Here is a 20,436-nt window from a genome sequence, read left to right on the forward strand (position 1 = left end):
ATAGTATGTTGATTTGTTATACATTTATGCCTACATGAACTTGTTAATTCACTGAAAAGCACCCCTTTCACTCTTGTAGACTTCGTGTCTTGATTTAAGCAAGTCTGTTTTTTTTCCTTCTCTGTTAGAAGAAAAAATATTATTCTTTAAAATGTCACTTTCGCTTAGAGATCATCTAAATTTTTTTCTCCCTTATGGTCTTAGACAAAACACCAGAGGCCTAACGTCCCTGTATCAGTGAAGAATTTTCATATAATTGAGATTATTTCTTTTATATTACTCAAACTAGTTTCACTCATTTGCCATCTACCCATTATAACCCATACAACATTAAACGGCAACTATGTCACTCAGTATGACTAAAAAATTTTAAAATAACATAACTTCTTCCCCTAAGAGATGTATGTTCTTCACCGTCTTAGCAGGGAAACAAAAGAGAATTTAATGAAAGAACTATTTTATAAAGGTGTGGGTAGAGCTGAAGAATCAGGACAGGATGTTAAGATATCCAGAGACTGGCAACCGTGGAAAGTCTAAGTCATTTCTAATCCTATAGAAGGTATGTGTGTGTAGTGCTGATACCTGTGATCATGAGGGCTGGGGCTATGGAAGTGGGGCCATGAGGCTGAGGTTGTATTCATAAAGAATATAACTAATCCAGAACCATCACATGACATTTAGAAGAAAGGAGGGAAAGAAACTTTGTGACTTCTCTTTCCTTTCCCATTCTTTTGCATGAGCTTCCCATTGGCAAACTCAGAAAGCCAAAGGGCAGGGACCTGAGTGTTACAGGGCATCTGGGAATCCACATTAGGGCAGATCAAACCGAGAACAAATTAGGGTTATAAGAGGCAGCCTCTAATCTGGCCCCTGATGATTCCTATCCCTTGATATTTATTTGCTTGTATAACATTCTCTCCTTGAGAGTGAACTGAATGTGATATACTTCTAACAAATATAACACGTCAAAATCTTAGAGTTTCACTTCCAAGATAAGGTTTCATCTTGGCCTGCCTCTTGGATATTCTCTCTTGTTCTCTCACTTGCTCACTCTCATAGAAGCCAGCTGGCATGCTATGAGCAAGGAATTAAGAGACATCTCCAGCCTAGCATGGAATTGAGGCCTTTGGCCCAACAACGCACGAGGAACTGACTCCTGTCACTCTACATGAGTGAGCTTGGAAGTAGATTCTTTGTCAGTCAAGTCTTTGAATGAGGTGTTAGCTCTATGAGAGAACCTGAGCCAAAGGAATTAGCTAAGCCATGTCTGAATTTCTAACCCACAGAAAACTGTGAAAAAAATAAAGGATTGTTTGAAGATGCTAGATTTCAGGGTAGGGGTAATCTGTTATACATCAAGAGATAACTAATAAAAGGAAAGAGAGGAACACAGAATAAATGGAACAGCTTACCATTTTTTGCCTTACAGCATTCATTTTTTTCTCTTCAATCAGATGAAGAAATACCTGCCCAACAGAAGATGTGACACCAAATCCCATCAGTTAGCCTACAGTTCTGGAGTGATTTCAGTCCATTCATGTTCACTACTGAAATTTACAATATAACATTAATTTGCTGTCAGAACTTTTTATATTTGAGATCAGAGAAAAGGGGAAAAAACTGTTTCCATTCTCAAGGGGGTTCTAAATTGTAAATCTCATCTAGGCTTGCTCAGATGTCTCCATCCCAAATATTAGTGTGTCATTTCTTCCTAACAAGTGAATTCTAACCATGGACCCCAAGTTAAGAAGTCTTGCTTAAAACTTCCACAGGAACTTTGGAAGTCCCTTCATGCTTTGGTTTGAGTCCAAAGTGAGCTTATCTTTTTCTTTTAATAAGCTTCTCAACACAGAAATGGCCAGTCTGCCTCATGATCTTTGTAATCATCATCTCCTGAAGCTAATATAGATTTATTGATGAAATAAAAGCTCAGAGAAAGTGACCATAATTAAAATGGTCATATTTTAACATATTACTATAATTGCAATGAAGAATTTCCAAATTTACATTCTCTTTTCATAGACTAGCTCTCCCAGTTTTTCATGCAAATTTCTGTACTTCAGAAAAATATGGGTTTCCATTTAAATAAAATAATTTATTCAACTGTTCCTATTGCCATTGAATTGCCACTTAGAATTTAGTTTGTTGTACTTTCAAATTCATTTAATTACTCAGAAACATGCAGCTGGGCAAAGACGACTCTTCAAAAGTTTTCACCAGAGTCATGAGATATTGCTATGAGTAACTTCAGACTATATATGTTCCATGATAAAAAATAAATGACAGATGGGTATGATGTTCGTGATGCTTCCAATAATTTCAAAGCCAGAGTTGACCAGTTTTAAATGATTGATTCAGAGTCCAGGACATTTATATGTTTGGGCAATATTTGAGAAATAGAATGGGTGTAACGTTGAGCCTGATGTCATCAGATTTTAAGTTCACTTTAAAGAGAAATTCTTGAAGAGAATCAGTAGTTGAATATATATTCTCTGCTTCTCTTGCAAAATGTTATTTTCCAGTGAGATTCTCAGGGAAGACTTTTTTCATTTTTAATAGATTATTATCACAGTTCTAGAAATTTAGAATGTGTGAGAATATATATCATTACTTTTTAAAAATTGAAAAGTAGACAGTTTTATGATTCTGAAACTTTATAATCTTGTTTGAAAGTCAGGAAACCTGGGTTCTAATCCCTGTTCTGCCACTAACACACTGTGTAGCCACAAACTAATTACCTGATAAATCTGTGTTTTGGTACTTTCATTTGTAAATTGAAAAGAAAATATATTTCCTTCAACCTATTTCACAGGGTTATTATTAGAATATATGAAATAAAACTAGTTAAAGTACTTGGAACTTGTCAAAAGAAAGATGGTCCATAAATCCAAGTTATAATTATATAACACTGTATATCCCAGCAGACTCGAAACATCTTGAATCAGAAGAAAAATGAGTGCAATTATAAAGAATCTTGAAAGAAACTTTTTGGAATAGGGAATGTTAAAAATATCAATTTATCATTTTATAAAAAGTTCTTCAATGATGCTATCTTACAGAAAAAAAATCTGGTAATGGTTATTGAAACTTAATGCTGATTAGTGTTATTTCTAATACACTGGATAGGTGACAATTAACAATATTTTCCTCATCCATTTCCAATTTCATGAGATAGTTTGAAAGTAGAATGTATAAGACTTTGGCTACTCATTGGGGAAGCACAAGGGAGAAAGGAAAGGTAGGGGTTAGCTTTCAACCAGATTGGTAAGGGCAATGCCCTTTAAAAACAAGGAATGATTAAGTATGAGTTGGGATGACAGGAAATCTGGTAAGCCAAGATATCGACCCTTGATCTGTATGTACTCGAGATGCAAGTGTCTAGCATTCTTTAAATCACATTTTGGAGTGCTTTACTTAGTTCTATTAGCTAGAATTTGGAGATGCTGGCATTCTTGATGAAGACCTTAAGAAACTATCTTTCTTCTTTACTATACAGTAGTTAAAAAGAATGAGATAAATCTATAGTGATACAGAATAATGTCATAGATATATTTGAAAAACAAAGTATAGAACAGTGAATATAGTATGCTCCCCCAGGTGAAAAATAAAAGTGATATATGCTTACATATTCATAAACTCATTCTGGAAAGATACAGAAAAATGGGTAATGTGTTGCCTCCCAGGAAGGGACCTGGGGGACTGGATTTCTGAGGAGGGATAAATAATGTTATTCCTTGCTCTGAAATCTACATTGTCTGATATGTATATAGTCACTCCAGCTTTCTTTTGAGTAGTGTTTGCATAGTATTTATCTTTTTTCTATCCTGTTACTTTTAATCTGCCTGTGTTTTCATACTTAAAGTGAATTCATTATAGACAGAATGTAGTTGGGTCTTGCTTTTGTGTTCAGTCTTTCTCTGTTTTAAATGTTCAACATTTACATTAAATGTGATTATTGATATTATTGGATTTAAATTTATTGCTTTGATATTTGTTTTCTGTCACATATTTTTCTCTATTCTTTCTTTCCTGACTTCTTTTAGCATGAGTATTTTATATGATTTCATATATTCTCTATTTCCTTTTTGGCTTATTAAATATAATTCTTTGTTTTGTATTTTTTTCTGTTTTTCTTCAGGGTTTACATATGACAGATGCTGTGATGAGTACATTTGTATGTATTTAATTCTCACCTCACTAAGTAGGTATAAATATCCTTATTTTATAGATGAAGAAAAACATCTTGCTGAATTTACAAATTAATGTCTCAGAACTAAAATTCAAACCCAGGCTTGTCTGACTCTAAAACATATTTTGTAGTATTAGGAAAATATTGGAATAACCTTTCAGCCTTTGATGTAGTTAATAGTGCATAAAAGGGAAATGTGGGCTAAAATCTGAACTGTTATTAAAAATTATTGAATATATACATAGATATTATAAAGAGGTAAAAGGTCTAAGCATCATAGAGTGCCAGAATATGGAAATAAAGTCAAGAATATGGTACTACATATCTCTCTCTTTCTAAAACAGAAGGTTTAGAAGCAGAGAATGAAGATTTAGCTATTTGCAAAGATAAAATCTTACCCGTAAGGTAAACTTTTAAAATATGTTGCTAATATTAGTATGCAATGCAAATTTCCTTTCAGATGTTTATAACTGACTAGAAACTGCTTGAAGTCAACACAGACTTTGAAAATATAAATGGAGGCTTTATATTTTATAGGCCTCCTATCATCGCTAACACTTCCCTGAAATAAAATACCTTTGATACAGAAATTCTAGAACTCTTACTGTTTGGGGAAAAGAATTACAGAAAAAGGATATGCCACCAATGTATGTAAGTGTAAGTTATTTTCTGTAATAGTTATTCTTAGAGTATAAAATGAATATATTAAGAAACGGAATTAACATAATGATACTGCTTACTTGATAAGAGAAGCTGATTTCATCTTCACTAAATAAATATTTTGCCAATTGACATATTAATGGCATATAATAAATTAACTAATTTTAAGAGTTTGATCAAATTTTTTCAGTTGCACAGCATTGTGTAAGTACTACTACTATCAAAGTAAAACAGGTTCGCCACTTGACAGTTTCCTCAAGACCCCGTGTGTTTGATAACTTCCCCTCACTCTTGACCCAGACATGCTGACTTGCTTTCTATCATTGGAAATTTCATCTTTTCTAGAACTTCATGTAAATTAAATTTTACAAAGTATAGTCTTTTGTGTTTGATTTCTTTCTTTTTTCACACTTTTGAAATTCATCCATGTCACCATGTGTATTGCTAAGCAATATTTTATGGGTATGCATATGCCACAATTTGTTTATCCATTCTCCAGTTGATGGAGATTTGGGATGGTTTTTATTTTTAGTTATTATCAATAATGCTGCTATAAATAATCTCATACAATTCTGCAAGAACATACGTGTTTTACTTTCTGGGGTAAATATGAGAAGAATTTCTGAGTTATAAGGTAAAGTGTGCTTATGCTTATGATCACACTGTTTTACAAAGAGATTGTATCATTTTCGCACTTCTACTAATATATCAGAGTTCCAGTTGTTCCATGTTCTTGTCAACACTTGATATTGCCATCATTTTTAACTTTAGCCATTCTATTGGTTGTATATTGTTATCTCATTATGGTTTTAATTTATCAAGCAAACTTTTGACAAAGGGAGGAGATACATTACCAATTTGTATTCTCCTATTAGCAAATTAATGGGCTAAACTACACAAACTCTGGCATGAATTTTCTTCTTTCAGTTACATATAGTATGATCTACACTGGATAAAACATTACAGTTGAATTTTTGCAACTATGGAAACTGAAGAGTAGACCCTATATTTTCCTATAACTTCATTAAGGTATGGCCTACATGTGAGAGGAGTCTGTGAATCAATCAGGCGTCTTTCCTCCCTTCTTCTTTCCCTCCCTACCAATCATCCACTCTTCTATCATCTACTTTATTCACAAAGATAATGTGTTCATTTTGAAAACTCAAATATGGAAATGTATATATGAGAAAGCAAAAACATACATTCAATTTTACTACCAGAGACATCACCATTGACATATTGGTGATTTTTTTCAGACCTTCCTTTATGTAAAATAATAAGACTATGTTGTTAAACTGGAATATTTAATTCTTACAACAACTACACATGGTAGATAATATTCAATTTTACAGTTTGGGAAACTAACAGAATTTCAGTAAATTGTCTAATATTATAAACTTAGTAAGTTGTAGTGCTCACATTCAATTGAGGGAATCTGACTCCAGAGTTTTAAACCACAATCTAGACATAAGCTGTGTGTGAATGTGTGTGCATGTGTGCACATGTGTGCACATGTGTAGCCTTTGCATGCTAATGTAGTTATGCCACATCTCATAGATATATTCACATTTTAATAAATATAGGTATACATCACTCTTTATAGATTGCAGAATGTTTTACTTTATGAGTGTACTATAGAATATTTACTCTCTGGATATACCATGGTACACTGATTTAATAAATTCCCTAATTATTGATATTTAGTTTATTTTCTACTTTTCAATATTATAACCAACAATGCAAGAACCACTTTGGTATATACAGTTCTATACTATTTCCAAATATCTCCTTAAGATATACCCCTAGAAATGAGAATGCTTAGTCAAAGTGTATAAACATTAAAATTTTAATACATAACACCAAAGTAGTATTTAATGAGATTGTTCCTTTTGTTTTCTACATTGGGGATTGAACCCAAGGGTGCTCTACCACTGCGCTACACCTCCAGCCCATTATTTTTTATTTTTCATTTTGAGACAAGTAAGACAACTTACACTAAGTTGCTTGGGTTGACCTCAAACTTGTGATATTTCTACTTCAGTCTCTCAAGTAGCCAGAATTACAGGTGTGTACCCCTGTGCCTGGTGAGCTTATCCTGTATTCTTGCCAATATTGAACTCTTTTCTTATAATTTTTTTAATCCTTGCTATCTTAAAAGGTCAGAAATGATATCAGGTGGTTGTTTAATTTTAATTTGTTTGTGAACAGGGCTAAACAATAAATCTTTTTAAACATAAAAGTGATGCATATATATTCTTCCAAAATAGTTAATACAGATTTATATTAAGTAAAAAGCAGTCTTATTTTTCTATTTGTTTCTTCAGAGTATCATTGTAACAGTTCAATATATACCTTTCTAAAGATTTTATCATCTATTCACATATTTCTGCATATCTACTTGTTAAATTTTGCTTTTATACAAATGGAAATACATCTGGGAGAATTTTTCCATTTTTTAAGAGTTACACAGTATTTCATGTGGTAGTACAATAATGCAATAAACAGTTCCGTTTGAGAACATTTTGATTAATTATAGATTTTTTCAGTAAATATCATTAAGTACTTATTACATGTTAGTACTATTCTAGAAATGAATAACAAAAGTTGCTGCTCTGATGATTTCAATTCTGCAAAAGCTGCTGTAATGGACATTCTCGTAGTACTTCTTCTTTTTTGCTGGGTATCCAACCCAGGACCTTGTGCATGCTAGTGAAGTGTGCTACCATTTATCTGCTGCTCTAGTACTCTTGCATAGTTTTGCACATATGCTAGTGCAAAATATTTCTGTAGAAAAAGGTATAAATGTTTACATTTTTTGCCAAAAGAACATATAAGAGGCCACCAATAAGTTTTAGTTGAGTGAAAGAATAAAGATCATTGTACTGTCATGTGTAACTAATTAAAACAAATAAAAAAAGAAAAACACTGACAGAAACAAAAAAGATTGCTCTTCACAGCTAAATTATAAACTCAAGACATAGGCAGAAATGTTTTATTCAGTGTACATAGAGTTTACTAATTTGAACTTACTCTCTAACCTTTACAAAAAAAGGAATTAAATAAAATGAAGATTTCTGTCACCTCTTGAAAAATCAGTCTCTAGTAATACTGGCTCTACATGTGCACCGGGTGGCTATAAACAAGTGATAAGTGAGTAGTGATTTGCCACAGTCCTCAACATTCCAAACTGCCTTACACCAGACCACTTTATTCATTTATGTTAGTTTCCTGGATCCTATAGATTTTAAATGTGTTGTTCTCCATTAAGGAATAAAATAAATTTTAAAATGACAGACTCTTGGTTCCCTAATGCTTGCCAATTACCTCATATATCAATTTATATAATCAAATCATTGTCAGCAAAAGTGTTGTTCATCTTGGAAGCAAAGAAAAAGAGATTCAGGAGGTCAATGATGGGAATACCTTTCCAAATATAGCCTGAAGATAGGATATTTTGTCTGGGTTCTAATCTTGGTTCTGATATTTATAAGCTCTAGGCCTTTTAGCAGGCCATTTTACTTCTCTGTGTTCAGTTTCTTCATCTGCAAATTGGGATAACAATGAATCCTACCTATTTCATAAGTTTGCTATGATATTTAAATGAGTGACAGCCCATAATAAGCAGAAATTATGACACAGATTTTAACATTTACATCCTCATACCTTTAAATTTATGCTTCAAATAATTTTGTTTCTTTTTTTCCCTAAATCCTCACAATGCAACTTTCTGATGGCTTTCTATATATCATGACTTTAGGGAGAAGCGCTGAAATCTTTTCAAGGTTTTTGAAAAGTAACTACCTGTAGCATTCTTGATTTGATTATCTGAATCTTTATCAATCATCACATCAGTGAGATGTACTGCCAAGGAAGCAGAATTCAGTGACAGCTTGCAAGTTTTATTACCAGAAACAGTGTTTGGCTATGGAGAGTTTCCTTAAGTAAGCTGGCAAAAGATTGAGCTTTTTTGAGGCTGATTTTTCTGTTCACCTATTTTGTTGATTCTACAAGCCAATCTATGGTCATTTGTATTTAACAATTTGAAACTCTCAGAATGCCTTTGAAAGGTGAATCCTGGTCAAGATATTTCAATGTATTCCTGACAGAACTGCTTTAGGCAATACTGATATGTAAAGTCATGTTGACATTCACTGGGTTAAAGTTCTCTTTATCACTGTCCACATATGGGTCTTGCTAAACCAAGTGTTCTTGAAAATTGGGCAAATTATCTATAGGCAAATGCATATTAGTAGTTAAAAATAAGTCTTCCCTATTAACTTAAAAAACATTTTGCCAGGATTCAATATTAATATATTAGAATGTTCAAATTAGTATGTTTGTTTGGAAGTAAATTAAACATTTCCTAAAAAGTACTATTGTACTTCAAATACTATTCTTACTTTTCTTATTCTCTATTTCTTATTCCAGCAGGGCACAGTATCAACAGTAGTATAAACATTTCTGCTCTTTTTTATGTGATTTTAGGAGAGTCACTTTATCTTGGTGTGGTAACCATGGAGGTGTCCTACTCAGATCTCCCCTCAAAAGTACCTCTTATGGAAAGCACAGATGACTGACAGCTATCAGTTGCCATACACTTGGAACTCATGTCAGCAATGGTTCTCTCAGGTTGCTTTTAACGTTTGAGCAGAGTGAAAGTACTATATCCAGGTCTTGCCTGTCTACACAGCCTTAGGTGGCACTGCTAGCAGAATGCCTCTCCAGGCTTGGAATCCCACCCAGCAGAGCATCCACAGAAAATTCACTTCATAGAAAAGGAAGTACCCAAATTGTCTGTGTCCATGAGATGTAATTGTTATATACTATACTATTTAGGTGAAACTCGCCTCATAAAGTACTATAAAGGCCTGTTGAAGTCAGAGATAATAATCTGCAAGGATGGTGGGCCATGCTTCAGGATATAACATGAGCACTACATTAGAGATCTCCTTGGGGCATTGCGAAGTTAGTAGGAATACGAAGATCTTGGAACAAAGGCATGGAAGTGAGAATGGGCCGTTTACACTTATTCCCAATGACCCAAAGGAGAACTTTGTGTTTTGCCTTCCAAATCTCTGGGCTGGGCAGAGTTAGAGATCTTGATATTCAAAGGTTTCCTCTATTGAAAGGGGGCAGTGCAATGATTAATTAAACTATAATTTATATATAGTTGTAGGACATTTTTGGTTCTTTGTACCCAGAGTCAGTATGCAGGGAAAATGATTATCAGGAGAATGATTACACATGAAGAACAAAGTAATATACATGGGGAACCCAGGTTACATACTTGACAGCCTCTTAGTATTTCTTTTCCTAAATGTACTTGTGAATAGATAAATGCAGAAACCCAGACTAAAAAGATGATGATGACCAAGGGTTACAACTCCTTATAAATGAATGCTTGGATTTTACTATCAGGTAAATCAACACAATTTGCTTAAGTGTTAGCTGAGAGTGAGGGGAATATGGAATAGATAGTGAAGACAGGACAACTACCAGTGTGGCCTGAGACCAACTGCAATAACAAGGACTATGGACTGTTCCATTGACCTTACTTTTCTAAGCTTATCCTTAGGAAGAAAGGTTTATAGGAATCATGGAGAAGTTAACTACAAACATATGAACAGGTTTGTAGTCTCTAACTTCTACACTACTGAATTTGCTTCCATCTGTGAACCCACACTAGGTACTTTTAAGAAATAAAGATAAAATATTATTGGTGCTTTTCTTGCACTGCTCTCAGGCAATGACTAAGCACAACAGAGATACTAAAACTGGCCATTCCTGCCCATTTTGAAATTCCTCTGACATACCACTTGGTTTAGGGCTACCTATCAGTCTGGGCAAGATTTTCAGAACTGCATTGCAAACTGGAATTCTTATTGCTTACTCTTTCCTTTTCTTCCTTTAGTTTTCAACCTGCATCACAAATTTGAGTCTCTCTGCCTTCTGCTCCTTCTCCTGTTTTCCTTTCCAGACATTTTCTTCGATCAGTCTTTCACACATCTAATCCTGGCTGGCATCTGCTTCTTGAAGATGGCTAATGACACATGGGCTTTTTGTTGCTGCTGTTGTTAATTTTGGCAAATGAAAATGATATCCACATTAGGTGATTGGAATGATTTAAGATCTCAACAGGAAAAGCAGAAAACAGCCTAACGTTTAGCTTCTGATATAACTTATTTTTGTTTCTTTTCTTTTCTTTTTTTGAGAAGGAGTCAAGAATTGCTCTGGTTTAATTCAGTTTAAATAAAAAAATCCCCACTTTTCAAAAAAAAAAAATTATGACTCTGAGGATAACTGATAGCTGGGTTAAGACCATTTCAATTTATTTTATTTTCAGAAATGCAAATATATCTATTGAACTATAATAAATTAAACCTAGTATGTGTACGGTGGCCCTGACTAGATATTTAGCATACAGCCTTCCATGGTAATTCTGAGAAGATACAGTGAGGAAATATAATAGTTTTTTAATGAGACAATACACGTAACAGTGTTATATTAAGCAACCAGTTAACATTTCATTAATTGATATAATTTATGTAAAATGTTTTCAAAGGGGAGAAGAGATATTGAGAGAAAAAAAATTCAAAGGATAAAAAGAATCTGAAGGAAAGATACTTAAAACAAAGATCCTAAGAGGAAGCCTAGGAGCTGGGCAAAATGGGACACAATCAAGCTAAACATAGAGTGATTAAGAATGGCCTCAGCATTTTTTTCTAACATATAGTATATTATCTAATATACCTAGGATATACACACTGTAATGAATTTGTTGAGGATGTCTTTTAAAAACTTATAGAGCAGTTAACACAAACATAATCTTAAGGATGTGGTTTTAGAAAGAGAACCTCAGTATCTCCTCTCCCCATCTTTGTGTGAAAGTAAAGGAAACAATAATAGGCAGAAAATACAATAGGAGTTTTGGGGATGTTCTAAATCTATTTCATCAACATCATTCATCATGTTAACTGTTATTAATTTCACACAATCTCCTAAAAAATGATGGGAAAAGGCCAGAGTAACCTTCCTGGGATTAAAATTACTCATATTAGCTTTTTGTGACCCTGGATAACCAGGCTTCATCCAATCCATCCAATTTATTTCCTCCTATCTCCAATACACCCTCTCAACTTGTCAGGCTGGTCTGCCCACTGCTGTCCAACATACCATATGTATTCCTGTCTTTCTGCCTTTGTCTGGTAGGTCCACCATCTCCTTCTGTTCAACTCTGCTCATCTTTCAAGCCCTATCCATACTCTAGCTTTCACCCTGTAGTTTAGTTTTTGGAGTTCTTACCATGTGCACCACCTAACGTGTTGCTTTCTTGTTGTTTGTTCAATATATTTTCTCTCTCCAACCAGACTATAAACTACTCAAACACTTGACTCACTTTGCAAATATTCAGAATTGTGGAATTTTAAACTACATGATTTTAGAAGCTAAAACTGATATGCAAATTATTACTGCTATAGTCAACCATACCAAGTACTTGGAGCTAATGAAAACAGTATGTATAGTGACATTAAATGCCTACCTATGCACACTAAAGGATCCCAAGTTTCTTACATATACTATCTTATTTAGTTCATCATCCTTATAGTTTTCTTTTTCTAAAATCCCATGTCTCATTCGTTCAATTTTATTGGTTCTATCTTCAAAATAGAGGTGGAATCCTCTCACATCTCACCAAATCCAGAATCTTGACTCTAAGCCCCAGCATCCTCCTCCTGAATCATGGTTTCCTAATAGATGTGTTTTCAACATTGCACAATGTAACCTTTCCAAACTTTTAAGTCATGTCTCTATTCTAAAGCCTCTCAGGATCTACAAGGTCAGACATGATCTTCCCTTTTCTTTACTCTGACCTCTTCTCCCACTATGGCTGCTCAACCTACTCCAATTATACTCATCTACCTTGTTCTTCCATCATCACACAATGCACAATGCACAATGCACGTAGTGCATTAGATATAGTTTTTTCTTCTGCCTGGAACACACCTCCAGTTATATACACTGCTGTTTTCTTTTAAAACTTAGTTCAACTCACCTCCTCAATAAGGCTTACATTGATGCTCTATTTAATTCTGCATTTGCCCCTCTGTTTTGATTCTTCTCAATTTTTCTTTTTAGCACATCTCACTTAACATACTATTTCATTTTTTAACCATATACTATGTTTGCTTTCCCTACTTCCATATAAACTCCATGAGGGGAATGGTCTGTTTTATTTATGGATATATCCCAAGAACCTAAAACAGCCCTGGTACATGTAACACCCAATAAAATACTTGGTGAATTTATTTTGAAGCTAGATTTTCTTGCTGCAAGGCAACTGTTCTTTGGTTTAGAGCCTTACTTAGTTTCCCAGCTTCTGTGTTTGACAAAGAGCAATAACCAGAGATGGCCTAGTCACAGGGCTACTCCTGGAATTTTAAATCACCACAACCCTGCACCTGAGGGGCTCAATTTTACACCCGGGCCTCACAGGTTAAGAGGACAGAGAAGATATAAGCCAAATAGCTAAAGTGTGTAGCTAGTTTCGTAGGGGTGGTTGAGGGAAGGATGGAAGGAAGGAAGGCAAACCTCCTCTCCTTCTTTCATCTCTTAAGCACATGTGACTTCGAACATCCTCTAACGGAAACATATCTAGTGCCACCTGGGTCCGAAGGTGCGGGACAGGCCTTGCCCTTCTCCCGGCAGCTTCAGTGCCCTCACTTAGGTGGTTATGCTGTGCCTAAACATTATTTTTTGGGAGGGGGGCCGGGCCGCGTCTGCTACAGAGCGGAGGCGCGGAGGCGCGGAGGCAGCATACCCTCAGCGCCCAGACGTCCCGCGAGCAGTAGAAGGGAGAGCAGCACGAGTCCGCGGACAGGCGGTGGAATGAACGCCCGCGTGAGGCCCTGGCCGTCACTCCAGCGGCAGCTGCGGCTCTGACCCCGCCCCTCCCGCCGCACGCACGCGCACTGCACCCAGCATGAGGGTCGTGGCCCTGATCAGGTAACCGGGCGTCGGAGCCGCTTCCCTCTTCCCCGTCTGCCTCTGGTTCCTTCCTGCAGCCTCTGGCGCCCACCGAGCCGGGGTCGGGGTCCGGTCGCGGTTCTGACCTCGGCGGCTCCTAGCACCTCAGGAAGAGGCGGAGCTTTCGGCCTGCTAGGTCCGGCTTTGGCTTGCGCTCCGCCTTTCCAGCGCTCACTACCTCGGGTCCTGTGCCCACACACTCGGATTCACCTGGGGGAACTTTAAAAAAAAAAGTCCTAACGCCTGGGTCCCACCGCCAGAGGCGCTGGTTTAATTACTCCAGAGTGGCCATCCGCGGATTTTTAAAAGCCGTACTGGCCTTGAAGTTATGAGGCCACTGCTTGATTCCACGTACTCAGTTAATTAACTCCTGCCCCTTTCTTCCCGGTTTTCTTTTTCTTCAATGATCCCCATAAGTTCACCGATTCGCGGTGTCCTACCTTTCTCCCTAGGCTTTCTGGTTCCGCCCTGCCCTTTCCAGTAAGGTCACCTACTTGTATGGCTTACCTGAGCTAGGTGGATTGCTTATAGCATCCTCATGTTTCTGTCTTGGAGCTCAAGTACAGAGTGGGAATCTTTTCTCTCCTGATGGAAAAGGAATTGTGCCAGTTTTATGGTACATCTAGTTGCAGTTGCTTCGGATGCTCGTAGCTGCTCTAGTGATATGTTAAAATATACCAAAAGGAGTTTAAAGTACATGATAATCCATCATGTTTGGGTATATAGATAAATGAACCCAAACCAGGCCAGTTTACATGTCTCTTTACTCAGTCTATAAATTGAGGCAAAAGGAAACATACTAGCAATATTACAAAAGGGAATTTAGGCTAATATTTGTTTTATGAGATTTGGATCTGAAATATACTGCAATGATACATTCAGAGATTTTGTAGATTTCATAACGTTTAATTCAATGCTCTACGTAATTGATAGTAGTTGACAAAATTGATCAATTAAAGACTCCAGATTCCAGTCCCTCTAGTGACTGAAACATTCCAATTTCTCCTACTTCAATGCCATTCTTAGAAAACTAGACTGTACTGTCACACTAATCATTGTTATTCAGTAAATTGCCCATGTGAAGGGAATGATTAAGGTGTAAACGTTGTGGGTTTCATTTGCTCTAGAGATATTAAGAATTAAAGTGGCCCAGGAAACGAACAATTCACATCCACAGTCATTTTTACAAAAGTCTAAGGATTAAAGTAATACACAACCTTAGACTTACTGGTGGGGAGAAGATCTGTGTAGTCTATCACACTAAATATTCTGTAATGTACATATACTGTGTTTATAATAATTTACTAAAGAAAGCAATGTTGGAAAACTCTTGCTAAACTTTAATAGCTATACAAATGTTAGATATGCCATAAGAATGAATACAAAACCATATGTGTATATACATATGCTTATGAGATTATATATACATATACCTATGTATTATTTATTATATATGCTATATATAATTCGGTATTAGATATATGCATTTAGATTTGAACATAGTGAATCTGCGATTTTGTTTGTGTGTGTATGGCTATATAACAGAGGTAGGATATGTGTGTGCATTTTAGGGAATAATTGAAACTGAGGTTGTTATGTTTCCTTAGACCATAGAACATTATATTCCTGATACATAAACAAGTGTCATCAGATTTTACAATTGAATAACACCTTGAGTATCATTGAAGCAGGCTGTTCTGTAATTTTATAATGAAGCATATAAACCCAAGCAGAATGAATAACTTAGCTTAGTATCTGTGAGTTGGAAACTAAATCTCCGGTCTGTAGGAATTCTCACTTAATATATACAGTCATGCCCAGGTATTTATGGGATATCGTTCCAGGTTCTCCATGGATACCAAAAATCTGCAAGCGCCAAACGCCTCAATGTTATATATAACCTATGAACTTCCAATCATCTTTAGATTACTTATAATACCTAACAGTGTAAATAGCTATCATACTATATTGCTTAGTGAATATTGATCAAAAAAGTGTACATGTTTAGTACAGAAGCAATTTTTCAAATATTTTCAATTGACTGAATCCATGGGTGTGGAACCCATAGAAATGGAGGGTTGACTGTACTTACATAATTCATGAAATTTTAAGAGTAAGATAGTCAGCATTTCCCAAAGTTGTTTGCCCTTGAACACTGTTTTGTTCTTTGACTGTGTATGTTAGGTGAGAAATCCTACAGAGCAGTTAACATTTGGTTGGATACTTGTGTTTTGTAGAACACAACTTGAGAAATAATACTTTGAAACCATACATAAAATGTTAGCATATTTTAAAATAAATTGTAAGGTTATGTTCTGATTGTGAATGCATACTTTTCAATCTTTTATATTTGATAGAATTAGTTTCTTTTTATTTGGGGAAATAGAGTTAGTGATATACAACAGGGGAAGTTTTGAAAGACCTACTTAGGTGAATATCTGAATCTGATGAGAGGGAGCAAGGGCTTTTTTATACTTTGTCTTTTGCATGCTCCCACTCCTTGAGAAGTTCTGAAATTAGTTGTATATATACAGTGGTAGCTGAAGTGCTCATAGTACTGATGTCTATTAGAATAATTCAGCATTTTGTGTTTCATCTCTATAGAATCTGAAATCATGTATTTAACATTTTGTCATGAAATTGGGGCTTAGTTTTAACTTAAAGGGGTTTTGTTTAAGGAGTATATGTAATAAGTATTTAGCTAGGATGTAAGTTTTTAAGTGTTTTTATTTGTAAAGCACTTTTTATGTTAATGAAACCACTGTCACGAACCTAGGAGTTAACATACTTTATTTAGAATGCTCTTTGTTATAATGGTATAATTTTATAAGATCTCCTAAGTTGCAACCTTTGGTACTCAGATAAATTTGCTTATGATATGGAAATTAATGTGTGTCTTATTGCATTCTTGTTATGAAATAGTCCCTCATAAATTTGGAAAATCTGCATAAATAATGTGTTCTATTCTGATATCTAGCTATTCTATGTTGAATTATGGTCAGTAACCTGATAGTTTATATATGCTTTCTCTCCCTTTCTCTGTCTCTCACTCTCTTATTAATTTATTTTTTAGTGGTGGGAAAGACAGCTGTTACAATATGATGCAGTGCATTGCTGCTGGGCATCAGATTGTTGCTTTAGCAAATCTAAGACCCGATGAAAACCAAGGTAAGTTTATGATTTTATTAAGAAGTTCTCCAAGTGACTGAAACTCAGATTCAGAATTGCACTTTATTATATGCAGTAGACAGAGGGGGAAAAAAAAGAACCAGTGAATATTTAGCCAGATAAGATGTTCAATTCTTCATAGAAATCATTGTTGTTACTTACATGTCCTTTAATCTTCATAACAACTCCTAGAAAGAGGCATTATTATTCTTACTTTTAGTAGATTGGAATACTGAAGCTTTTGAATTTAAGTCTGTTCAAAGTAAAATAGCCAGCATAAACTTTTCAGAGCTGAGACTTGAATGAACCTTCTTACTTCAGAATACACTGCCATTCCACTACACCTTATTTCCAAGTGTTGCAGGCAATATATAGATAGGTAAGATACAGTTTCATTTTGGCTTTTTTCCCCTTTTTTTCTTTCTTTTTATTCCCCCAATTAGAATTTTTTAAAAAAATATATATGCTCACAAATTTGCTTTACTCTTTTGTTACATCTACATAATTAAACTGCTAAAATGTAAGGGAGAAAAGATTAGCACTGGCCTAATTTACAATTTTTGCTTTCCTATGTGTCTCTTCTAATAAGATGTTTTTATCATCCCCATACATAATATTTTTTCATACTCTATGCTTTTCATTTACTGTTGTTTTAGAATGAATTAAATGAGTAATATATGCGAAAACATTAATTATAGTTTCTGGTGTGAAGTAGGTATCCTGCAAATTTAGTTGAATGAGAATATTTCTTTTCTTCCCTTTTTTTCTTTTCCTCCCTTCAGTCCTCCTTACCTCCCATCTTTTCTTCCTTCTTTCCCTTTCTCCTGTGCCTTCTTCTCAGGGCTGCCAGTCTGTAGTATTTCTATTTTTATCTAATTTTATAGTTGTTTCTATTAATTTTCTCTTAGCCTTATAACCCCAAGTTAATTGATTATAATTTTTGAGAGGAGAGTTCATAACTTTCATCTTCCGTGGAATATTTCTTTGCAGTTGGGAAAGGACTATGACCCTGGTCAGAGTTCACTCAAGAGTTTGTTGATGGACCAATGAATAATGAACACACTTGAATTAGCTCTGGGATAGAGAGCAGTTATTTCAGTCAGGTATTTGAATTTTCTTTTCTCCTGTGACCAAGACCCAAGTAATGTTGGAAGCAATGTGGAAAAATAGACATCAGAAGTTTTTTATAAAAAGAAGTAGAACATATTCTATAGAGAGTCAGGAGTTAATACACACTTTGAGGGTTCTCCATGAGAAATAGCTACCTTTTTTTTTTAAGTAGTGAGTTTTTTTTTTTTTGTTTTGTTTTTTAAATGCTCTTCTAATTCTAAAATCAAGAAGGAGAAAACTCTCTTAGGGTAATCAAGAACTGTACTGTAACCTATATCTTATAAAAGAAGAAAGTACATCTTTAAATTCAACCTGTTAGTGAAATGGAGGCATTTAGTTAGAATAGTGTTAGTGATTAAAAAAATTTCAATAATAAGAATTAAAATATTGTAAAGTAAAAAGCTGGAAAAATCAGCTGAAACTATCATAGAAGAGAACAGATTAATGTGGATTGGTAAATGAGAGAGTTTAGCCAATATTGATTTAAAGTTATCAGGAAGTTGGAATCATTGAATGATTCATTGAATGACTTCTCCCTGAAACGAGTTATAAAAGCAACTGCAGTAAGGAATGACTGCAGAATAGACTTAGTTAAAAGGCATTCATGACATTGAATTTTCAATAGATAGTCTGAAAAGGCATTTATTTACATCCATGGGATGACATGCATTTGTCATAAAATTCACAAAACCATTTCTTTAAATTTTTAGTAGGAACTTTGTGGTGTTTTAATAGAGGTACTTCAGGCAACAGTGAAGCCTTTTGGTTTTATATGATGTCACACCCATTGTTGCTATTTAGCTTCCACTAATAAAAGTTACATTGTGGTTTGGACTAAATGAAACTTTAAAGAAAAATTATATTCTAGGTCTTTGAAGACAGTAAAATGTTTTAATTATAACAACATTAGGATATTTCTTGCTAAAAAGCTCAAATTTCTTTGAATAAATAAAAGGATAAATATATCTGTATCCCTTAACACTAATTAAGGGATACATTTAGAGATCCAGTCTAACTTTGAGAGATAGGCTAAAAGATTTTCAGGTCATTGGCTATCTATCTCTACTTTTTAGTGGGACTAGGAGGATTTCTAATAACCACATGAGTTCCATTCTGCAAGAAGCCAGTCTGATGTGTGGGTCAGAAACCTAACCTGGTGAGCCAAAGTGCAATGGCATATGATAACAGTTTTGATTGTTGAAAGAGTACTTAAAATATCATTCATTCCTTTTGATAGGATATTTCCACATTAAGTGGAAAACTGGATTTATTTGGTATATGTTCATACATACATACATGTATATCTGTCAAAGTAATTTTTTGTAACTTTTTTTAAACATACTGTGAATATTTTCTGTGTCACTAATATTATTTTACAACAGCATTTTCCTTAAGTCTTCTTTGGAACACAGATACCTCCATGAAATGTAAGATTTTTGTGGATAGATAAACTTAACAGATAGTTCACTCTCTTTCCCCTTATTAGAAGGCCTAAAAGAATATTATATGGGAAGAATTACAGAAGACATCTATTTAGCATTTTTTGTTCTCATATTTTACAAATTTATTTGACATGGAGTCTCTTTTTCCTCTAATAGCTATTGGTATATTATGGGATTTATATTTTACAGAACACTTTTTGGAAAATACTTTTTAGAAAATATACTTATATTACTGGATGCCTAGTATTTTACTATATGAATAAACCATAATTTTCAATCTAGTATAAATAATAAGTTGATGAATATATTTATAGATAATCTTTGTGTATATTCAGTATTCCTTTTCTATAAACTTATGAGATCCCATCTATTCTAACATATTTCTATGTTCATTTATATCACCACCATAAGATCTGATGTGACTCATTGAATATTTTATGCATATTGTTATTTGTGGAATCTTGTGACAACCAGTGATTGTGTTATTGAACAGTCTCAGTTGCCATGTTTCTGTACATACTTGCAACTATTCTGTCAATATTGAATTTGTATATGTTTTATTGAAGTACTGAATATAAAATACATCAAGAACATATAATTTTTTTTGCAAATATTTGTCACTGATTAACTAAGTGGATATTTTATTAATAAAAGTTTTTACTACATCTCTAATTTTGTGAATCACCTAGAATGATTTTTAAGAACTTTTATGTAATCAAAATTTGAATAAAGTAATCAAAATTTATTGGTTACATTGCTCTTTAAACATTGATGCATTTTGTTTTAAGATTTATATATAATTTTATTTGTAATCGGCAGTATAGATGATTATTAGCACTGGTA

The 20,436-nt window shown here is 34.4% G+C and overlaps 1 protein-coding gene across 6 annotated transcripts in view; it reads left to right on the forward strand.

Moving 5' to 3' along the window:
* Window positions 1–13,698: 13,698 nt before the first annotated feature.
* The window catches only part of Dph6 (diphthamine biosynthesis 6), a 165,697-nt gene continuing 158,959 nt past the window's right edge, over window positions 13,699–20,436 (forward strand). For 3 of the 6 annotated variants that reach the window (XR_007343917.1, XM_048793514.1, XM_048793516.1), the window contains exons 1-2: window positions 13,699–13,852; window positions 16,947–17,041. Coding sequence is in view for 4 of the 6 variants with exons in the window: in XM_048793514.1 (XP_048649471.1) it covers window positions 13,830–13,852; window positions 16,947–17,041 (118 nt within the window). In the remaining 2 variants the exon portion in view is untranslated. Of the gene's footprint in view, window positions 13,853–16,946; window positions 17,042–18,031; window positions 18,145–20,436 lie in introns of all 6 variants that reach the window. The other 3 variants (XM_048793518.1, XM_015480846.2, XM_048793517.1) reach the window with 2 other exon arrangements.

This window comes from Marmota marmota, unplaced genomic scaffold (assembly GCF_001458135.2).
Source record: "Marmota marmota marmota unplaced genomic scaffold, marMar, whole genome shotgun sequence".
In the NCBI taxonomy this organism is placed as follows: domain Eukaryota; kingdom Metazoa; phylum Chordata; class Mammalia; order Rodentia; family Sciuridae; genus Marmota; species Marmota marmota.